This window comes from Streptopelia decaocto (genome assembly GCF_964273445.1).
Source record: "Streptopelia decaocto genome assembly, chromosome: 1".
NCBI lineage: Eukaryota > Metazoa > Chordata > Aves > Columbiformes > Columbidae > Streptopelia > Streptopelia decaocto.
In genome coordinates, this window is record NC_138663.1 from 69,627,345 (window position 1) to 69,649,788 (window position 22,444).

The 22,444-nt window shown below is 39.2% G+C and overlaps 1 protein-coding gene across 2 annotated transcripts in view; it reads right to left on the minus strand.

The window, feature by feature from the left end:
• Nucleotides 1–1,605: 1,605 nt before the first annotated feature.
• VWF (von Willebrand factor) overlaps nt 1,606–22,444 on the minus strand; it is a 145,394-nt gene continuing 124,555 nt past the window's right edge. For both annotated transcript variants that reach the window (XM_082043657.1, XM_082043658.1), the window contains 8 exons: nt 21,595–21,778; nt 20,664–20,704; nt 13,359–13,475; nt 10,029–10,127; nt 8,684–8,812; nt 6,544–6,583; nt 2,827–2,924; nt 1,606–1,953 (listed from right to left, as the gene is read on the minus strand). In XM_082043657.1, coding sequence (XP_081899783.1) covers nt 1,765–1,953; nt 2,827–2,924; nt 6,544–6,583; nt 8,684–8,812; nt 10,029–10,127; nt 13,359–13,475; nt 20,664–20,704; nt 21,595–21,778 — 897 coding nt within the window. In that variant the 3' untranslated portion in view covers nt 1,606–1,764. The remainder of the gene's footprint in view (nt 1,954–2,826; nt 2,925–6,543; nt 6,584–8,683; nt 8,813–10,028; nt 10,128–13,358; nt 13,476–20,663; nt 20,705–21,594; nt 21,779–22,444) is intronic.

A 22,444-nucleotide genomic window follows, 5' to 3' on the forward strand; every position in this document is an offset into this window, starting at 1 on the left:
ACTGCTCCAGGAGTTGCTTATTTGCAGTTTCAGATGAGCTGCTATGCAGCTGATTACCTGGGTGACCCAAATCCATCTGTCAGGAGCCTTAATATCCAAAGGCAGCTACAATGAGGAGCCAGTGAGAGGATGGAGGAAAACTGGTGACAGAGATCTACTGCAGTAAGTGGGGCTGATGCCAATTAAAACTTATTTTCTCTCCCTAGAGCTATTGCGGTCCCATAGCAGAAGAAAGAGAGGTGCATGAAAGGCCTGCACTTCTCCTAGCACTGCCTAGTAAAAGAGAAAAAAGGGCCAGCTGTTCAATATGTTGAATCCACAGCTGGATGGCAGAAGAGGAGAAGCAAGGATCTGCCTGGTTCCTCTCAAAAAGGAACACAACTTGCTTTTTTAGTTGAAAGCACAAAGGGAGTTCTTGTTTGCTGCCAAAGGGAACCATTCTTTCAGATGAGGAGGTGTTTTGAGTCATTTAATCATGTGACATTGGCATCCTTGTGAGGAGCATTAGTTCTTCATCTCAAAACTTTCCTCCCTGTGACCCAGGGACAAGGGTGACAATGTCCTCTGAAATTACTTTCATTTCTACATATGCCAACCTAAAAACTGCACAAGAATAACCTGATTTCCTGACCTTTTCTGCTAGCTCCTCAGGAATATTCTTACCTATCAGGACTTCTACACATGCTTTTCACTAGTTCAAGAACACTTGCTAGAACTGAGAAACTATGATATTTTCTCACAACTTATTCCTAAATATTTCTCATTTTATCATAAATCTATGGAAAATTTGAGGTTGTTTTCTTTATGTATTTTTAATATATCTGAATTATAAATAAATATTTTTAAAAGTTAACTCAATTCAACAAGTTTAAATATTTCTTATCTTTCAAAAATTAAAATGGAATGAGCAGTTTTCCCTCTCAAAATTTTTGAGAAATTAGTACTTCACAGTGAAACTGTTTGGCTGGCACTAGATTCCACCATAACCAGCTTCCCTCTGGAAAATGTTTTTTCTTCCATGGCCTGACCAGACGAAGTGGAATTTAACTCCTGATAAATTTATCCCCAGCATCAATGACCAAATTAAACCTGCCACTAACGATTCTGAATTTGAAAGAACCCTAACTTTTGGAGCTAATGCAATAGATGAAGTTCTGGTACCTGGAAATAAGGGAGATGATTGGTGAACTTTCTCTTCAGATTGGTCTGTGGAAGTGCTGAAGTAAATAGGTAAGAGATATCCCTCAGCCCTTTCACAAGTACTGAGGACTTACACAGCTTTTCCTCAGCACAATTTCTTTGCATTCGGCTTCAGGAGGAACATACATATATGCATCGCAGAAGATATTTGGTTCTCTGAGCCTGACTGGAGGAGAAAAAAGCCACAGTGTGTCACTAAGATCTGAAGTGTAATGTCTCTGAAGACAATGGTAAATGCTTTGCTAGAAGCTTTAAGTAGGTGCTTAAGTAGAAGCATCTGTTTCTGTTACTGTTGTGGGTTTGCATTTTTAATAATGTCAATTACTTTCCATGGTGAACATGAAGGAGAACATACAATTTGCAACATCTTATCTTCAAACAAACTGAAGAATGATCAGAAGGTGCTCTGTTGTGCTAGTAAGTTTTATTGTTTGCTATGTTGATACAATTAGTTAGTCAGGATTCTACTGGATAAAACAGTCTACAGAGAGAAAATGAGGCTTTTACTGTAAAGTTCCTTCGTCATAGCACTTGAGATTACACAACTGAACTTCTTGGGAATATTTAGTCTGTACACTTCCGAGAATAGCATTCACACTGAGAGGCAGATGGGATGTAATGCTGCACCACTGTCCCATTGGCACACCGGAGGGGGATGGTGACTATGGTTGTCTGAGTGGCTGTACAGCAGCTGCATAGGTCTTCCCATTTCCCTGTCTCAACGGAGTATCTGGTATTGCTTCTGCACTTGCCCTGAATGGAAAAAAGGGATACTAAGTTTGAACAGACCCAGTGCAATCAGAATCCAGGTTCTTCCCTTTAAAACATCCATAGACAACTTCACTTAGACTTCAGTGCTCTGCTGTAGAACACAAATTTGGAAACAGGTATCTGATTCTAGAATGTGGGGTACTGGTCAAAGAGTAACACCTTATGAGCATAAGCACAGCAAAGGAGAAATGAAGAAATGGGTCACACAAAAAAGCCTATAATTTAAAATATCGTAGGTGATGTCCTGGGCTTCTAAGCGCACAGGTTTATTGTCTCAGCTGTATTAGAACACGTGCAGAACATGACAGCTTAGTGTTCAGGCTAATAGAGGACTCATAAAGCTTATAGAGCACAGAAGTCGAAACATAGCACTCAAGGTTAAATATCTTTTGAAGTATCATGCATCTAAACACCTATTTACCCTCTCATAAATTAGCTTCAGAGCCTGAAGAGGGATATGCATACTTAACTGTAGACTCAGATCTGAAAATCAGCTTCACTAATACCAAGATGTTTTGGTTTTTTTTTTTTAATGAAGAAAGTCCTAAAAAAAGTCATTTTAGAGTCACTAATTTTGATGGACACAAAGGAAAGTGGTATGAACAAACTCTTTGTGTCTAACATATGTACCTTTTTTCATGCTGTCTTGAATAGGGAAAATTCAGCATCACAAAATTACTTTAGGAATAAGTGCCAATGAGGCTTACACTGTTTGAGTGAATCAATGAGAAGGACAGAAATGATGCTCCACTTATTGAAGTAAAGCTGTAGTAGATGCAAAGGTTTCCCTTGTGGAAGAGACAAGCCAGGGTAAGGGTGGGTCTTGGAGTGCAAGGGACTGTTTTTGTTATTTACCTCACAATGAGATATAGGCACTTCCCTTTGAGCCACACATCCATTGATATTCCTATACTGCAGTCTGGTACTTACTGGTCGACATTCCACTTCCACACCTATCAAGTGAAAAAATAAAACAAAACAGTATTTGACAGTGCTGACAGTTGTTTTTCTTTTTAACTCCCTTCCCCTTATTACTGAAATTTGTGTTAGTGAGATATTACTGGCAAGATCCCTAGCAAGTGACTATATCACATTACAACCTTAAAATTCCACTGGAGAGCAGGATTTCCCTCATGTTTCTTTTCAATTGACTGCTTTGATTTAAAGTCACTTTGCCACCTTTTACCTGTTAGCTTCTGTGTTGGATAACTCTTCTTTTAAAGATGATTTAGTGGTACATTGGGCAAGCGGGTGCACAGGAAAAAGATGACACACGTGAAAACATAACCTAATTGGAGAAACAGAGCACCCTGACCTGGCTATTCCTGGGGTTGCCACAGGAGGGAGATCACATTGTCTTGGGATGCTGTCCTTCAAGATGAGTCAGTGGGAGCAGCTTCCTAATCACCTTACAGACTGAGGTGGGTCACTGCCTTCAGGACTGTGTGGGCCTTCTTATGAGCTGCTAGAAAAGAATGTTTTGGGATTCTACAAGACTTAATTGTGGGATTTTTACGGAAAGAGCCAAAGGTGAGGGAACGGAGGGATTAAGGTGGTTTGGTGAGGAACAAGCATGGAAATGGATGGATAAAGGAGCTTGCTTTCATGTTAAACAGCTTTTGGTCCATAATTCTGTCTGATCTTCGCCTACGTTTGATCATTGCAGTCTGTCCCATCTTCTTATTAAACTCTATTTCTAACTACTTCTCCCAGGTGATGGACTCTCTGTTACGTGTGGATGTGTGTGTATGGAGGTGTAAGAGCCAGTAACTGTCATTGGACCACAGGTCACAGGGCCAATGAGTCTGGGTTAGCAGGGATTCAGGACAAGTTACTGGTCAGAGTGCCCAGGACCACTAAGGACCTTCACCCTGATAAGCCAGAGGGGAGATCAGGATGAGAATGTGGGTGCTGTTTGTGTTTGCCAGAGTACTGAGTGTTTCTGTGTGTATGTAAAGAATTTGTGTGTGCATGTTATATACATGTGTTTGCCTGTGTGCTTACTGGGACACATGTTCAGCCTCCCTGTTCCCTGGACATGGAGCCCTGGCAGCCTGCCTCTTTCAGGCTCCTACATTTGACAGCTCCTGAAAGTCCTTGTATGTGTGGTGGATTTTGCAAAAAACTAAAGTGGCAAAAAGAAAAACTAGGAAAAATAAATTAGAAAACTAATTCTGCAAAAATCTAACTTTAGGTCAATGGGAACTTTTCTCTTGTCTTCAGTAAGTTATGAAATATTCTGATACTTTTTTTTCAACACTTTTTGCTCTTAGTGTCAGGTAGATTCTCCTGCTTTTTGGTGTTTGGTTTTTGGTTTTGTTTTTTGTTGTTTTGTTTGGTTGTTTGGGTTGTTTTTCTTTTCTTTTCCATCTAATGAGAAAGCCACACAAGAGGCAGTAGGTCTGGTTTTGTTCTGTGTGGAGAGTACATTTGAAAAAGCCAAGTGCTTGTAATCTAACAAGATGTATGCTATTGAGATCAATAGGGAAAAGAGGTAAGCAGAGATGCAACTTCTTTGTTAAATAGAAAAATAAGGAATATCACTTGCAAATAATCAAGTCCTTTGCTAGTACCACAAAAATCTAATGAGAAAGTAAGCCTGTTAACTTATTTGCTTCTACATACTTGAAACCTGGAACAATGCCCTCAGACACACTAATAAATTCCAATTGCCAAGGCATAACCTAGAAAGGGAAACTGGCTTCTTAAACAACCATGATTCAAAGCCACACTACTGGACCAAAGGCCAGAGTGATCTCTGAATTGTGCTTTGAACTTGAGAAAACAAGTTCTTTGTCCAATTCTTTATGGTACTGAGGTGTCTGAAAGACAAACTCTCTCAAGACTTGGGAAGGCAATGTAATCTATATCTAAGTCTCTGTGTCCATGAGAAACTGATTATTCTCTTATCCGACTTTTAAGAATAATTAAATTACTTTGGTTTTACACTAGCTTTGCCAAGACTTGGTGTTCCCTGTAGAGTATGTAACAGACAGCATGTATTTACTGAGCGTCCTGGTGGCAAGATACAAATACAGAGGAAAGAGTTTGATATCTAGAAATATCTGTTTGATTTAAAGCTATGTATTACATTAACCACCATCCTGCAATTTTCCTTAAGAAGGGCCCTGAATAGAGAAACGACCAGGAATAGGACAGCATTGTAATACGGGACATTTCAGTTTTGAGCTATATCCAAGCAAACATTAACGGGAAAAAGGATTTGAGGACCTATACAATATGGGTGTTTTCAGGCATTTGGTGTCGCACTTAAATCAGTTTTCTTTTGCTGCTTGCAGGGAAGTATCTCTCTTAAATCACTATCACTGTTAAAATGAGCTGTGCTCGTATGGAACAGGGTTTCTCCTCTCCTCAGCTGCGGTGACAGGCATTCTCAATTAGTAGAGCTTGCCCACCACCCTGTCTTTTAAATCTTAAAATCTGTTTTTGTTAATAAATAACTTTCAGTATTCCTTCTTTGAAGCCTGGTAGATTAGCACTCTCTTAACTAAATTACCTGTTTGAGCCAATTGATGACAGTCTATCTCATTAGCTTTCTGACTTCAATTTCTCAAGCAGGAACTCAGTGATAATACAGATAGGCAATGACTGCAAACTCCCTAGGAGTTAACGTCCTTCATCAGGGGTATTATTACAGTAGTTACTGTGCCAGTGTGGTGATGGGCTGCTATGCTGGCCATCATTTATTTATTAGCATATGCATAAAGGAAAAAAAAAAAAAAAAGAGAGAGATAATGGAACACAGGCAAGATGTGATGTCAATGTTTTGATCTGACCTTAAAAGAGAATATCAATCTTCTGTTATTTTTTTTAATTTTAAATGAGCTACATTATTATTAATTTTTTACTTACGAAGGGGAAAACTGATATGTTGACTGTTTACAAAAGCATCAGAGATTCATTTTAGAAATGAGAACCCAATCCTGCAATCCTTCCCCATGTAAGCAAACCCTTCCTATGCTTACAGCCTGACTGACATTTGGATTATATACACAATGATGCATGAAATAAAGTGTTGCAGGACTAACTCCTAAACTGCTGAGTCTAAGATGCAGTCAGGCAGTTGAATAGGACTGCACATTTGACAACAATTTTTTTTTCATATTACATTATCAAAAACTTATCAAAATTACATTACTGCCACCAGAGGTTTTTTTGCTAAATTCATTTTAAGTTGATTGATTATTCATTAAGTGATTGCCTCACATATTCAGTATCAGGTTATGTGACTCATCAACCTGTGTGTGCAATACTGTTCCTGTTACCTTTAGATGAACAATAAAATAAAACATTAATAATTAACATCTGCATAAAATGTGGAGACTATCTATTTCTTTCTAAGTACTTGTGAATACTGTCAAAACACATGTTCTAGTGGACAAAACATGACAGCAGTAGCACAACCAGAGGGTGGACTTGTTGGATGGTTTACTTTAACCACATTGCTTAGCTCTGTTTCATCAAACTGCACCTTATGGAAAACATAGCACCTTACCTAGTAGCTTACATGCTCTGCAATTTCCATACAAGACTTTTTGCTTATTTACTTACATGTGTCACAGCAGGTACCGCCAATTTTTGCAATTCTGCCCTAAAACAATAAAAAATGAAAACTTCTGTTTTGGCACAAGTAATACACATTTGTTCCACTGGAAGAATAAAAATGGATGTTTAAAACAGGATATTAGGCAAGGAAATTGTATTTCTATATTGTACAAAAAATATAAATCTACATTAGTAAAGATGTCTTTATGCATTTCAAGGTTTTGAACTTGTGATTGTATTTGTTGATAGCTGATTGGAAATAATTTACTATATTAGCAAGTTCAACCCTTGAAAATATTGCTTTCACCTTGTATTAGAAGCTTTCTAATGTAAAGACATTGAATACAAGTCAATTTCTGGGAATCAGAGTGATAAAACCAATAACATTCAAGTCTTTTGTCTGTTCAAGAAAGGAAGTTAAACAGTCCTCCTTGATTTTTTTAAGCCATATTGATGAAAGCATGTGTATTCCACAACAGCTGAAAATGTACAAGCAAATCACCATAAAATATCACATCTTTCAAGTAAGTTTTAACACCTAAAAAATGTATTTTTCTGATTTCATTACTACTATGTAGAAAATATTTCTCAGAAATATAGATTTGGTGGAAAATTATTGAAAACCTATGTTGAAAGGAAAAAATGGAGAAATATTTATGTTGCAGGGTGATGCCATTGTTGCACTAAACCCCTGAACTTACATGCAAAAGTTTCAAGGCATTTTTAATTAAAAAACTTAAACTTTCCATCTGTAACTAGATGAAAACCACCTTTTTTTCCTGAACTGAAAAAGTTCATTTGTTTGGATGGGAGGAGAACAAATGTAGGTTGGGAAGTTCTTGTTAAAAAGTAAATTATTATTCATTTTCAATTAAGACCTTTGGAATATGATAATAACCCTAAGCCTGTAACATAATTCAGTATTTTTCTAAATCATTGTTTGTATAACAAAACTATGTGTGCTAAAGTAATTTCATGAAGTGAGAAATGCACTGTAGAATCTTTATTCTTCCTGCATTATACATGTCAAATCCTCCATTTCCTCAATGTGCATGTAGAGAGAGACTTGGGAACAAGATTTTTTAAAGGTTTCCTGCTTCCCACCCAAGCAAATGGGGACAAGTGGATATAAAATCAGAGAAACACTTTGGTGGGAAGAGACCCTCAGGATCATCAAGTCCAACCATAACCTAACTCTAGCACTAAACCATGTTCCTAAGAATCTCATCTCAATGCCTTTTAAACACCTCCAGGGATGGTGACTCCACCACTTCCCTGGGCAGCTTGTTCGAATGCCTGACAACCCTTTCCAATCTAAACCTCCCCTGGTGCAACTTGAGGCCATTTCCTCTTGTCTTATCACTTGTTGCTTGGGAGAAGAGACCAACACCCTCCATGCTACAACCTCCTTTCAGGTAGTTGTAGAAAGCGATAAGGTCTCCCCTCAGCCTCCTTTTCTCCAGGCTAAACGGCCCCAGTTCCCTCAGCTGCTCCTCATCAGACTTGTCCTCCAGGCCCTGACCAGCTTCGTTGACCTGTGTGATGCTAGATGAGCAAAAGCAGGCCCCTATGTGCTACACCCCAACTTGCACTCTTCCTCAGTGTATGTCTAACCTGAAATCACAAGAAAGATGGGTGGATGTGTTGGATGGGGTTTTTATTATATCATTATATCAAACACCCACAAATGTGGACATTTGAGCTCTTCCTACAGTACTTATAAGTGTAGAGAAAAAAATATCTTAGCCTTTCATATACATATTCCTAGAAAAAAGGGGATGATATGACTGTTTTCTTCGTTTGCATAACTCTCCACACAGTTTTGCTCTGGATTCCAAACTGAAAACATTGTTAGAATGAGCATTTTCTTATATTTTCTCCTTCATATGGAACAGAATCACTGTAAGCTCAGCATCTCCCCTGCAGTATGGTCACACATAAAACCAGCATGTATTTTAAAATAATAATAATAATAAAACAGTACATTTTTCTGAATTTCAAAGAAAGTTCAAATTCAGTTTAGCCAAGGTACTGGGAGAGAGCTGGGGTTTCCCACCGTAGTACACGTAAGGTGCCTATATACCAAACCATAAACATGACAGAGTCTGTTAGGAAACCCGGAAACAGGACCAATTTCACTACTTACTCCTTCAGCCAAACATCTTCTGGCATCAAATGGAGGACAGCCAGTGATTCTCCTTTCCCAGATAAATTCCCCTTTCTCATTTACTTTACAGGAGTGAACGTCACAGCCATCGTGAAGTGATTCATTTGGCTGTAAAGATTTAAGGACTGTTAGATTTACACAGAAACAACATGGGACAGTAAGTTTTCAGGATACTATACAACCTGACTCTTCCTTTACTGATATTTCAATTAATGTACCATGGTGTTTAAGTTTATATAACATTGAAATATTTAGTAAACAGAATTGTTTAACAACAAAGCCATCATCTTCTGTTTACTTCCATAACCATCTTGATTACAACTCAGTCAGGACTGCCAAAAACTGCCCTTTATCAGCTCTTACCAGGGAAGAAAATTCTCAAAAGAGAAACTTGTCTAAGTGAGAAACTTGGGATTTTGGCCCATGAATTGTCTTTTAAAGGGACATATATATGAATATTTAACTTCCAGCTGAGCTGGAAGCTTCTTTAAAAAAAAAAAATATATATATATATATATAAACAACCCATCACACCCACATAGAATCAATCATTAAGGTTGGAAAAGAACTTTAAGATCACTGATTCCAAGCTTAAACTTAAGACTGCCCAGTCCACTAATAAACCATGTTCCTAACTGCCAGGTGTACAAGTCTTTTATATATCTTCAAGAATGGTGACTCATTAGGACTTGTTATGTAGACCCGTCACCTGCTTCATTGCTCTTCCCACACTTCCCCCATCTAAAACTTAGCTCAGGAATGGAATAAAAGATAATGTTATATGCTGTTTCTCGTGACAAGCTGACAGGTTCTAACCAGAAAAATATCCACTCTTGTTTAAAAAACTATCATGCTGGAGAAATTTTTCAAAATTCACATTTTCAACTTAAGTTATCTGTTTCTCGTTTAAATTTTTCTCTTAGTAGTAGTTTAATCTCATATTCCAGTTAAGGTTCCTTGATAATATTCATGCTTGCAGGTGCATTCAGAATGCCCTCTAGAATTTTGCACTGTGGTCTGAAGTCTCCTTTTTTAATTTAAAAAACAAACAAACAAACAAAACCCACCAAACCAAACCAAAAACACACACACCAAACAAACAAAAAAAATCACAAAAAACAAGACCACAAACAAAAACAACAACAAAAACCACAAACAAGTGAAAAAACCTTTCTTGATAAACCATTCTGAGACATAAAAGACAAGACACTAGTAATACCATGCTGCCTATCCAAAAAGGAGGAAAAAATACAGTTTCCTTGTGTTTGCCAGTACTCTGTGTTACATTCACATTTACTCATAAAGAAGAGTGCTTAAAACGTACCTGAAGGTATTTAAGCCTTCCGTCTCTCAGCCTGATGCCACATGATGTTGGCACACACTTTCCACAGCAAGAGCCAGGGATTTCCTGCCTTCTGTAATTCTAGAAGGTAAAGCACATTTTTCTGGGTTTATTTTTGTTTAAGCATGCTTCCTACTCTTATTTGCAGAAGTCATTTCATTTTTGGTTTGGGGTTTTTTGTTTTGTTGTGGTTTTGTTTTTTTTTTTTTTTTTCTAAAGACTCAGTGGACAAAGTGATAACCAGAAAATCGTTTTTTTGAACAGTTTAATTAGGTGTATATGTCTGTTTTTTCTTTTGGAAAGGCTGGCATTAATCCTTGTACTGATTCATTATATAATAGGGATAGAGGTTTATTTCCAAGTACAAAGCCTTCTGTGTCCACTTCACAATATTATTTGACTATAACAGTTGTATGGTCAGGTCCTCTATATAACACATGACAGTAGGCAAGGGTAAGAAACTTAATAAAATGCTTTGAGTGACATACAGGTAACACTTGTGGTGTTACAGGAGCTTCTCTGTAAAGTTAATGAATACTACACAGTGCAACTTGGAAAAGTATTTTGAAGTGCTTCACCTAGGAGAAGAGGGCAAGGTAACCAGTAAGCACTGGGCAGGGGAAAGGGGAGAATAAGGCTAAGGTTGAAAATTTGGACTATGGAAAGAAAAAGAAAATAGCCAGACAAACCAAGAAAGTAAAAAGAACATCAGAGACTGTATGATATTATAAAATAAAAAAGGAGAGAAAGAAAAGAGAAATAATGGAGCCCTACAGATGGCACAAGAGGAAAAATACAGTGGCAGGGGAAGAAGTAAGGAAGAATAAATGGGACTAGATGGAGAGGAAGAAAGGTACAGAGTGGATAATGGAAAGAAAAAATAAAAAAGGAACTGAGTTAATATATTAAATGTCCCACAGTAATGTCTCCAGCTGCTACACATAACCAACACCTGCTTATGATGAGCTGAACTTTTTAAAGACAACAAACACTTTCTGGTTGAGTGAAGGCATGCATGCTATCCATATGTTTTTTATAGAAAAAGAATTTGGGGAGGGTGTGGGCTACTATTAAATCATTGGAAGAAAACATAGTTCATGGTTATTTAGGTAAACATGCGCTATTAGCAAAAATATAAGCACGTAAAGTAGATCATAAAATGACAAAAAAAATGACACTGATGAGCAGAATATGCTGAAGCTGGCTGCATTTCAATTACCAGTGCGTTTACTTTCACAGCTTCGGCATCCAGTAGAAGCAGGTGTTCCTGAGAGAGTATACACTCTTAACCTGTGATCTTATCCACTATGAAAGAACTGCTTTTACCCTGGGTATACATGAAATCAGCAACTCTGAGACAGGAAAAATGTGTGTGAATCCTCCTGGCCTTAGGGGGAGATGAAGACATTCTGTATCTTATTTGATATTTTTTTTCCCCTCAAGCTCCACAGATTCATTACAATGGCTACAAAGGACAACATACACTTTGACCTGCAACCTCTCTAGGGTAACTGCACATCTCCTAAACACAAGTACATAGTGCTCAATAAGCCCAAGTGGAAATTGCCCTTTCTTCAGAATTTTTTTTTGTTTAGTCTGTACTTTCAGGTCAGGTCAGGGGAAGGAGCTCTTTGGGAATTGTGTGGGTGGTAAAAGAAGCAGGAGAGGAATGTTTCCCCACTTTTTTTAGCACGTATTTTATTGATTCCTCTACCTTTAATTTCTACAGCTGGCTTCTTGCATTGAAAAGCAAGAACTGATGTTCCTGTATTTTTGTGTGGGAACATGCATATGCACACATGTTTCTGGCCATAGATTCATTCTAGTGTGTCTGGGTTTTTTTCATCGATCTGCCAAATTATATTTTGTAGAAGAGAGAAAGATGTTCAGCACTGAGCTTGGCCATTTATTTTCCTTTCAGAAGCCTGTGTCTATAATCATACCTTACAGGAGGGGTGATATTAGGGTCCAGAAACACACTAAGTATTGCAGATTCTACCTTTTGTCACAGGCTACATCCACATTAGTAAATAAATGGTGTCAAGGCCAGTTTTCTGGCCCTGCAGAGAACTGGAACATATATGTATGTCTAAACTGTATCCTTCTCATGAAACAGGCTGGCCTTGGGTTATCCTAACTACTGGCTTGTGCCTGGGCATTATTTGGAAGTTTGCTAGTTAGAACAGGCCAGCTGGGACACTGCCAGCAATTCTTCACGATAAGTGGTTACAGGACATAACCTGAGCCTGCAGTCTTGCTCTGTTTAGTTTATTAGTACAGGTGAAACCACAGAAACTTAATTTACAATATTGTCCTTTCTGGTTCTACGTGGGGTTTGAAAACTGGATTCATCCGAAACTCTGCCCCTCTCTTTTGCAGGGACCACATCAATGTATGTCTCTCCTGGTTATCAGGGAAGCCTATACAATCATGTCAGAGAAGTGGCTTTTTGGTGCAACAGACACTGCTCGCACAGGCCCTAGGTTTGGTTGGGCCCATTGGGCTCCATCCAGTACCCAGAGAAAGGCAGAAGAGGGCTGGTCATTTAAACCTTTTCCTGTGAAACTCAGTTGCTGATCTGTGCTCTTCAGACGGGGAGATTAGCATGGCCTCTGCAACTTGCTCAGATTTCCTTCTACTTGAGGTATTGGTGCTAAGGGAGAAAATTACATGACTGACAAAGAACTAGTCAGGCATTCCAGTCACACTGTTAGTCAGTGGAATAAAAATGGGAGCTATTTGTCGCTGGCTTTCCCAAACAAGCTCGTTCCTTGCAGATGATGGCAGCAAAGCAGCAGCAGTCTTCAAAAAGACCAGTGGAACTGATGGGGACAATTACCTCAAATGACCTAAGGTATGGCTGGGAACCTGATAGAAATATTACTGAGACCAGCTATCAGACAATTTGGAATAGTCATAGGAATGCCCTGAAGCATGGAAATCTGGCTGAGCTGCCAGTCCCTGAAGAGACAAATAATGCTGTAGGAAAGGAGACATAGCAGTTCCTGTGCAAATGTTTTTCCAAACCTTATTTTGCCCTAAAGGTAAATAGTCTAAAATGATATACAGAAAAATGTGCCTGTGGACCTAAGTACTATGAAAAGTTATGTTTCATGCACTGTGGATTTAGATCACATTTGTATATTTCATCTAATTCAGGAAAAGAAGAACACAGGGCCTTGACTTCTCAGAAAAATTTGAAGGCAACAGGTCTCAGAGCTGTACAGAGCATAAACTGGTGTATACAATGAAGAACATGATCTTCTCATCAGACACATTTTTAACCAGAACATCCAGACCACTTGCACTTACTACTGGGCATGGTTCACAGCTTAATTTTGTACATGTCAGGGTGTATCTCCGAGAAGAGGTTGACTGGAGAGAGCAGAGACATGTTGTGCACTGATCCACCATCAGGCGTCTCCACGGCTGAAACATTAGAACCAGTTTGTAAGTCAGTGACTGTCTCTTAAGAAAAACTCAGATAAATCAGCAATTTTATATAGGTTAAATCTCTTTCATTATATCTTGCATTTCAATTCCTTGCGAGAGAAAACAGAAAACCAATGGCCTCACTTTCCAGAGACACAAATTTTTGCATGTGTAATTCCACAACCAGCAGAATAACATAAGGCTATTTTTCAAATAAGCCCTTTAGAATTCCTTAATCTGTGAAATGGCATTGGCATTTTTTACTTCATTGATTACAGAGCTAGCAAGCAAGAAAGGAATCCTTGAAAGTGGTGAGCAAGGTTTTGTCATGAGTTATCCTCATTACGTGTTCATTTTTCCTAAGTGCAGTGAATTGATTTGCCAAGAGGGTTTTATTCTTGAGCCATTGCAGCCCACAGATTATGGGCAGAGATTACTTGTTATTGTTCTTGTAATAATACTTCTTAGCATCTCTAGAGGCCTAAAAGCTTGAAACTGAGAAAGGAGAAAGAAAAACAAAAACAGAATTACTGGGTGAAGAAGTGTACTTGTCCATAGTTACAAGCAAACCAGTGGCTGAGCTGGCAGACAGTTCAAGTTCCCTCAGCTCTTCCCCAGCACCTTGCTTGCAGGATCCCACCACCTTTACTCAGCCACCCATCCACAGTCCAGGAGATTCCTCCAGTGCATTGATGATAACTTCCTGATGCAAATGTTAGGTGAGCCAGCTAGAAGAGGAGTGCTGCTGGATCTCATCCTCACTAAAAACGAGAGTCTGATTGAAGCAGAAAAGGTTGAGGGCTGCCTTGGCTGCAGCGACCAGGAGATAGTGGAGTTCAGGATCTCATGTGGCAGGAACAGAATAGCAAGCAGAATTGCAAACCTTTACTTCAGTAGGGCCAACTTCGACCTTTTCAAACAATTGCTAGGGGAAATCCCATGGGAAAGGGTACTTTAAGGTAAAGGGGCTGAAGATAGTTGGTTAGCATTCAGGGACTGCTTCTACCAAACTCAAGATCAGAGCATCCCGACATGTAGGAAGTCAGGGAAGGGAGTCAGGAGACCTGCTTGGTTAAACAGGGAACGGCTGGGCAAGCTCAAATGGAAGAACAGAGTTTACAGATCATGGAAGGAAGGGTTGGCCACTTGGGAAAAATATAAGGCTCTTGTCAGAGGATGTAGGGAGGCAACTAGGAAAGCCAAGGCCTCCTTAGAATTAAACCTTGTGAGAGGGGTCAAGGACAACAGAAAGAGCTTCTTCAAATACATCGCAGATAAAGCTAACACTAGGGGCAATGTAGCTTCACTGATGAATGAGGTGGGTGCTCTGGTGACAGAAAATACAGAGATGGCAGAGCTACTGAATGCCTTCTTTGTCTCTGTCTACTCTGACGGAAGCTGTCCTGAGGAGCCCCGTACCCCTGAGGCCCCAGAGGAAGTCAGAACAATGGAGGAGTTTGCCTTGGTTGATGAGGACTGGGTTAGAGAGCAATTAAGCAATCTAGACATCCATAAATCCATGGGTCCAGATGGGATGCACCCGCAGGTGCTGAGGGAGCTGGCTGAGGTCATTGCTAGGCCACTCTCCATCATCTTTGCTAAGTTGTGGGACACAGGAGAGGTGCCTGGGGACTGGAAGAAAGCAAATGTTACTCCAGTCTTGGAGTAACTATAGACTGGTCAGCCTCAACTCCGTCCTTGGTGCCATCTCAAGGCATGTCAAGGATAAGAGTGTCATTAGGGGCAGTCGACATGGCTTCACCAAGGGGAAGTCATGCTTAACCAACCTCATAGCCTTTTATGAGGACATAACCAGGTGGAAAGATGATGGCAAAGCAGTGGATGTGGTCTATCTTGATTTCAGTAAAACATTTGACAGAGTCTCCCACAGCATCCTTGCAGCTAAATGGAGGAAGCGTGGACTGGATGATCGGGTAGTGAGTGGGGTGGACTGGGAATTGGCTGAAGGAAAGAAGCCAGAGGAGTTGTGGTCAATGGGGTGGAGTCTAGTTGGAGGCCTGTAGCTAGTGGAGTCCCTCAAGGGTCGGTACTGGAACCAGTACTATTCAATATATTCATCAACAACTTGGATGAGGGAATTGAGTGCACTATCAGCAAGTTTGCTGTTGACACCAAGCTGGGAGGAGTGGCTGACATGCCAGAAGGCTGTGCTGCCATTCAGCAAGACCTGGACAGGCTGGAGGGTTGGGCGGGGAAAAATGTAATGAAATATAACAAGGGAAAGTGTAGAGTCTTACATCTGGGTAGGAACAAACCCAGGTTCTAGGGTAAGTAGGGGAACAACCTGTTAGAGAGCAGTGTAGGTGAAAGGGACCTGGAGGTCCTGGTGGACAGCAGGATGAACATAAGCCAGCACTCACTGTGCCCTTGTGGTCAGAAAGGCCAATGGCATCCTGGGGTATATTACAAGGGGGGTGGTTAGTAGGTTGAGAGAGGTTCTCCTTCCCCTCTACTCTGCCCTGGTGAGACCACATCTGGAATATTGTGTCCAGTTCTGGGCCCCTCAGTTCAAGAAGTACAGGGAACTGCTGGAGAGAGTCCAGCACAGAGCCAAGAAGATGATTAAGGGAGTGGAGCACCTCTCTTACAAGGAAAGGCTGAGGGAGCTGGGTCTCTTTAGCTTGGAGAAGAGGAGACTGAGGGGTAACCTCATTAATGTTTATAAATATGCAAAGGATGAGTGTAACGAGGATGGAGCCAGGCTCTTCTGAGTGATAACCAATGATAAAAAAAGGGGCAATGGGTACAAATTGGAACACAGGAGCTTCCACTTAAATATGAGAAGAAACTTCTTCACAGTGAGGGTAACAGAGCACTGGAACACGCTGCCCAGGGAGGTTGTGGAGTCTCCTACTCTGGAGACATTCAAAACCCACCTGGACACATTCCTGTGTGACCTCATCTAGGTGTTCCTGCTCCGGCATGGGGATTGGACAAGATGACCTTTCAAAGTCCCTTCCAATCCCTAACATTCTGTGATTCTGTGACCTTTTCAAAGCAAGCAAAAACCGCATTTAAAATGCAGAGCAAAAATGCTAAACTATTAAATGGGAAAAAAATAAAAAGCATGTGGAATTAGTAATTGGATTCCTAGCAGGGAAATTCTAAATACAAAATCTTTCTGCCTCCCAAGTGCATAACCTTTAATTTCAACTCCCAAATAAACAAACTGTTATGGTTGAAGAGACAAAATGAGAGAAGTCTATTCAAGATTTTCACAAAGAACTTATAAAGACCAATAAATAAGGTAAACAAACACGGAATATTGCTAGATTATAAAAGCTTTCAGTTGTGCTTCAGAAGTCAATGAAATGTCACTGTTGACTCCATTTGGAACAATAATTTCTCATGCTACGTACTATGCACACCCTCAAATTCTTTTTTTTCTTGTTCCACACTAGTAAACACTCATGGAACAAATGGAATAAAACTCAGAAGCTGGCCAGGGTAACAGTGTAATGCGTTTATGGGTAGTTTAGAGCCAATATTTTGACATATACACTGAAGGACAAATGTTCTGATTAAAGAATTTTAATTGCATTCTTACTCTGCACCCCAGCACAACAGAGGTCCTCATTGGTTTTCTATAAAACATCGGCAATAGCAATTACTTTTTTCTTATCTTGTAGAAGTCTAGAAAAAAGATCCTCTGCACACAACATGATGGAGGAGGTGATACCAGTGGGGAGATCTCTTTATTTTAAAAACTTATCCTGAGACCTCAGCACAGGACTCTACAACTTTTTTGGTTTAACCTTTTATAGTGAGTATGGGGTCATCAGTCTTGAGGGTTAAAAGATCTCAATGGATGCAGGCATAAAGATACACTCAGAACATTTTCCTATGGGAGAGGGATGGCTAACAAATGTCATATGAAACCTTAGACGACTTCTCTTTTGCTGTCATCATTGAAAAGCATTCTGACACCAGAGTGAACACATGTATGTATACACAAAAGCTTTGCAAATCTGAGAGATGTCCTCATCACGTTGACCTATTTGAAAATATGTTTGGGTTCATTCTGTTTATTATCATAATTATACTTAATTTAGGCCCTCTAGAAGCAAAAGTTTATCACAGAATGCCTCAGTAGCTCTAGGCTTTCACATCATGAAGAAATGATCTATAAAGCCACAATTAATATTACAATTAATATACTCATTAGATCTCCTAATAGTTCTAACATTCCAATTAAATACAAAAATATAAATAAAGTTGATTTTATACTAAAATCACTGTTACAGGCAGGAACATAGGGCTTACTAGAGACAGACTGACACGAAATCCTCACACTTAAGTGCCTTGAACTTTTGAGGGAATGTCTTACCTTGATCCAAAGTTTGCATTACAGCTTAGTTATAATATTTATTCATGTATTTAGGGAACAGTATGCAAACGGCTTTAACAATGGCTTTCTCTGAACAGACATAGCTTAGTATGACAGAACCGAATGAAATAATGGATTGATACATCTTTTCTCCTTCATATAATTTACAACTATAGTGTGTTTTCTTGGCTAACTTAGAATGAAATGTCAACATCTGCTAACCGAGTGTTAGTCCGTTGAACCAAAATAACCTGCATAAAGTCCAAATCTACTCAGATCTCCTTCAAAAATGCCACTCAGTAAAAGCCTGGGAAAACAGATGAGTGATACAGATAATCCTTTTGGTAAATACAGCCACCTGCTTGGAAGTCTGCAGTTAAAGCCCACAGCATTGTTAAGAATAGCAGAGTGAATGCAATACACCAAATTACTGGAATATAATATTGGTAACCAGATACACGACAAAAATGCAAAGGGATTAAGGACACAGTCAGCTAACAGAACTGCAGTAAAAGACTCAAAACTTGGAACTATTCAGTGAATGAGTTAATGGAGCAAAGCTTTCCCTTGGTATAAAATGAAACTTGAAACTTATTCTTAAAGGACACAGAAAAAAGGTTTAGAAATCCAGGAAGTATAAACTTCTGTGGACATCACATCTTCCTTCCTGCCCAGAACTCTGGAACAGTCAGTGAAGTAGAGAACAGTGTAAGAAAAAGCTGTAGGAATGCTAGCTGCTCAAAAGCTTTCAGACATAGAGCTGAATAGCTTACAGTAAGTCACTAAATGAAGCTAGCTTAATTGAAAAGTTTCTTAAGACAAATTCTAGTATAAGGTCTATTTTTTTTTTTTAAATAAAGATTACCGCTTTGTTTAGAAATCTTCCAAGGTTATATCTCAACTCGAATTTCACACACTCTATCCTGAGAAAATAGTTTGGTAACTGCATTGTTGAATGCTAACTTCAGTAATGCTTGACATCCGTGACAGCAAGTTACAAAAGTAACGTAACAGCTGAGGCCTACCTACACCCTCAAAATCTCACAAAGGCAGTTTTTGATAAATGACCGTTGTCAGGAAGAACAATAACATTTTAAAATCTATATTAAAAGAAAAATATATATATATATCTTTTATATATAACCAGATGGCAAATTAGTCAAAATGTACATTTGTGTCAGCAGAAACACTTAGAAAATTTATTCCGAATTGGCAAAATTTTATTAAGATAGGAATTTTTCTCAATATTGTAGAAGCTGAAATATTCCATTTTTTTCAAGTCTTCAAAATACAGATACTTCTTATTTTGCCTTCAACATGGCATTTTGTTTCATAATTTGCTTATGTTTAATTTCAAAGTATTTTAAAATATTTTAAAACACTTGAAAATAGAACAATGACTTTACTTGATAGGACAAGGAAACATTTTGTTGGAAGAGAAAAAAATGAGTCATGAAAGAACAGCATGCAACTGGAAAAACACCTTATTTTTGCAACATAGGATATATGCATATATGCATACCCCACATAACAGAGGGTGTCAGGAGCTAGCAATTACTATACTGCATGACCTTGTCTACAAGTATGGTCCTTATGAAATGCCAGAACTAGTTTTGACAACATACTATAAAGGAGACAAATAGAGGAACTGAACAGAAAGCAGATTATTTCAGATTTTGCTACTTTAAAACCTTTCTACCAGTGTTCTGACAAGAGACACAGAGTTATTCATTTGATTTAATTCTACAGGGAAGTAATCCACACACAGAATGATGGATGCTTGATGACAAGGCTTTAGCTCTTACAAACTGAGAAACTTACGTCTATTGACTTGAAAAAAAAAAAAAATATATATATATATATATAACAGAAGAAATAAATGGAGAAAGGTTCTCTCTGCCATACCTCAAAAGTCCAATGAGATTTGGTTAAACTCGCATTTTAATAAATAAATAAATGAAAATGAAAGACATACCTTGACAATGCAGGAACACGTAAGTTAAAAGTTAGGTTAAATTATTAAAAGGAACCTGTTTCCCTGGGGGATGATGAGAATATTTAGGGCTCTTTGACACCAGAGGTGCTGCCAGAATATGGATTTAGGGAAACAATGGACAATTGACAGAGCTCTCCAAAGATAAATTCAGCATAAATGAGATCAGATGCTTAAATCCCATCACTCCCACTGTCATGGGCTAGGTTAAACATGTCTTAATCTAGCCATTAAATGTTGAGTTGAGAAAAAATTTCCTCTGAGGGCATATCAGCAGGGATCTTGAAAAGGGACAGAGGTCAATCAGTGAGGAAGCTCAGTTTTCCGCTTCCTGCCAATAGCCAAGGAGGGATACCCCTCCTTCCACACAGGTGGAGCAGGAGTCTCCATCCTTTTTTAATCTGCCTTATCCTCTAGGTAGAATACAGGAAGTTTTTGCTTCCCCAAAGTGGGCAAGGATCATTTTTTTGAGATTATCCCTCATAGATAGTTTCCTGTGTGTTTGGCAGCCTGCAAGTCATTACACAGAACAGATTACCACAGTTTCTACAGTTTCTAAGCACTTTTCTCAAGAATCCTTTCAAGATAAGGAAACATTATTGTCCCCATTTTGCAGAGATACTCATTGTCATATAGGAAGACTGTGGCAGGGTCATGAACTGAACATACACATGCTGAGCCTCTTGCCACTGCTTTCACCCCAAGGTCTCACTTGCAGAGATTCTGTCTGAACAAAGCTGCTTTGTATGCTTATGTGTTTTCTGGCAAGTTTTTGCTCTTCAAAAGCTTGTTCATATATCTAAATGTCTTACTATCACAGCAAATACAAGGAATCATGTCTTACCCCAATAACAGTGCCATTCAAAGGACAACCATTCAGGGGTACTGGAAAAGAAGATAATATTCCATTTAGCATTACCATTATCATGACATTACCAAGATTTAATAAACCACAAGTATGTTTTTTTGTTTTATTAGAGTTCCAACTGAGGACATGTAGATCTAGTTTCACTGTAAAGAGGCATAATTGAGCCCTCTTACATTATACCTTGAAAGTCAGCAATTTGTCAGTTATCCTGAATTCCACCTCAAAATATCTCTTCCTGAGCTGTTTTTTAACAAATACATGGCACAATATAAATTTTCCCCTCAAGTTCAAGCCTCACATTCTCAGAAGCTGCACTCAGGCTTTCTGTAAGTTACAGTGGTTGTTTCCCCTTCTCCTCCCACTGTTAGCTCCCACCTTATGGTTGCAAATATACTTGTCAATTAAACATGACTGGGAGTCTTTCCACACTGAGATCAATTAGCCAAATCTTCTGATTTGGACTTTTGACCTGAGTCTATGCTAGGAAATGGCCACAGCCATAATGCTCAGAGACACACAGAAGACAGCATGGCTGCATGTACACTTCCTGTTCATACCAGGCTGAGGAGAATGTTGAACCTTCCTAGGCCAAAAGGATCTCAAGACTTCTTTTAAATGCTTGATGATGCAGGCTAGAGCTGTAGAAAAGTAGCCTAGTTGTCTCCCTGAAGCAATGCATAATAGCTTCAACAATAAGTACTTCAAGAGGTGACAGTGAACATCAATTGGAAAGAGAAAGTAACAGCAGCAGGTGCTTTTGCACTTAAGGTCTAAATTATACAGGAGAGTTTCAAAGTAGTACTGTACTTGCTCAACATGCACTCTTGAAATTGCTGTTGAGAAACAGATCATCAACACAAGATGATTCATTCTCTAGTGATCCCATTTGTCATAAACAAAACCTTACCACATCTGCAGGAAGGACAACAGTCTATCATTTGGTCACAACGCAGTTCAGTTCCCTCTGGACAGTCAGGCACATCCATTTGAGAGCAAGAGAGATTCTTCTGCTGCACAAAAACCTCGTTGTTCACCCGGACACACTCATTGATTATGCAGTGGTTGAAGGGGGATCGCCACTCCGTGCCGACCTGATGGGAAATTGTGAAAGGATTAAATACAGGCAGCAGTATTTGTGTCACTGGACAGAGGGAAGACCACCACAGCCAACATGCTCGATTGCAAAAAGCATGTTTACTGAATCAGGAACAGTCTGTCACTCAAGAGTTCTCCACAAATTCTCACCGCAACAATCAGTTTATGGAACAGTCTGCTGCTTGGTTTGTAGAGTATAGGAGTTACAGTAGTATCCTTAAGGTGAAAAAATAAAGGGGCAGATTTAATAACACATGAAGAAGAAAATGCACTCTTAACTAGATTTAATTCTACATTTGTTACTGTGTAGCTGGCTGCACTACCTTGCACTGTAGCCAAGCTGGCCCTCTCTCTGCTGGAACCTGCTGCAAATTGGCTCTACCAAGCCCAAAGGAGGTCTTGGCAACAGGCTCTGGACCTGAAAATACTTGCAAATGTGAAGAAACTGGATGCTGTGGACAGCCCTGCTGGTTAGAATCACCCATGGGTCAGACAAGACAGAAACTTCAAGTGTTTTTATGGGAAGAGGCATCACCAACAGCCAGAAAGAAGATGCTGTCACAGCTCAAGGCTGGGAGGAGCTGATCACTGCTTTGAAGCTGTATGCCTCCACTGTTAACCATCTTCAAATACACCTCAAGTACAGTAACAGTGAAAATCAG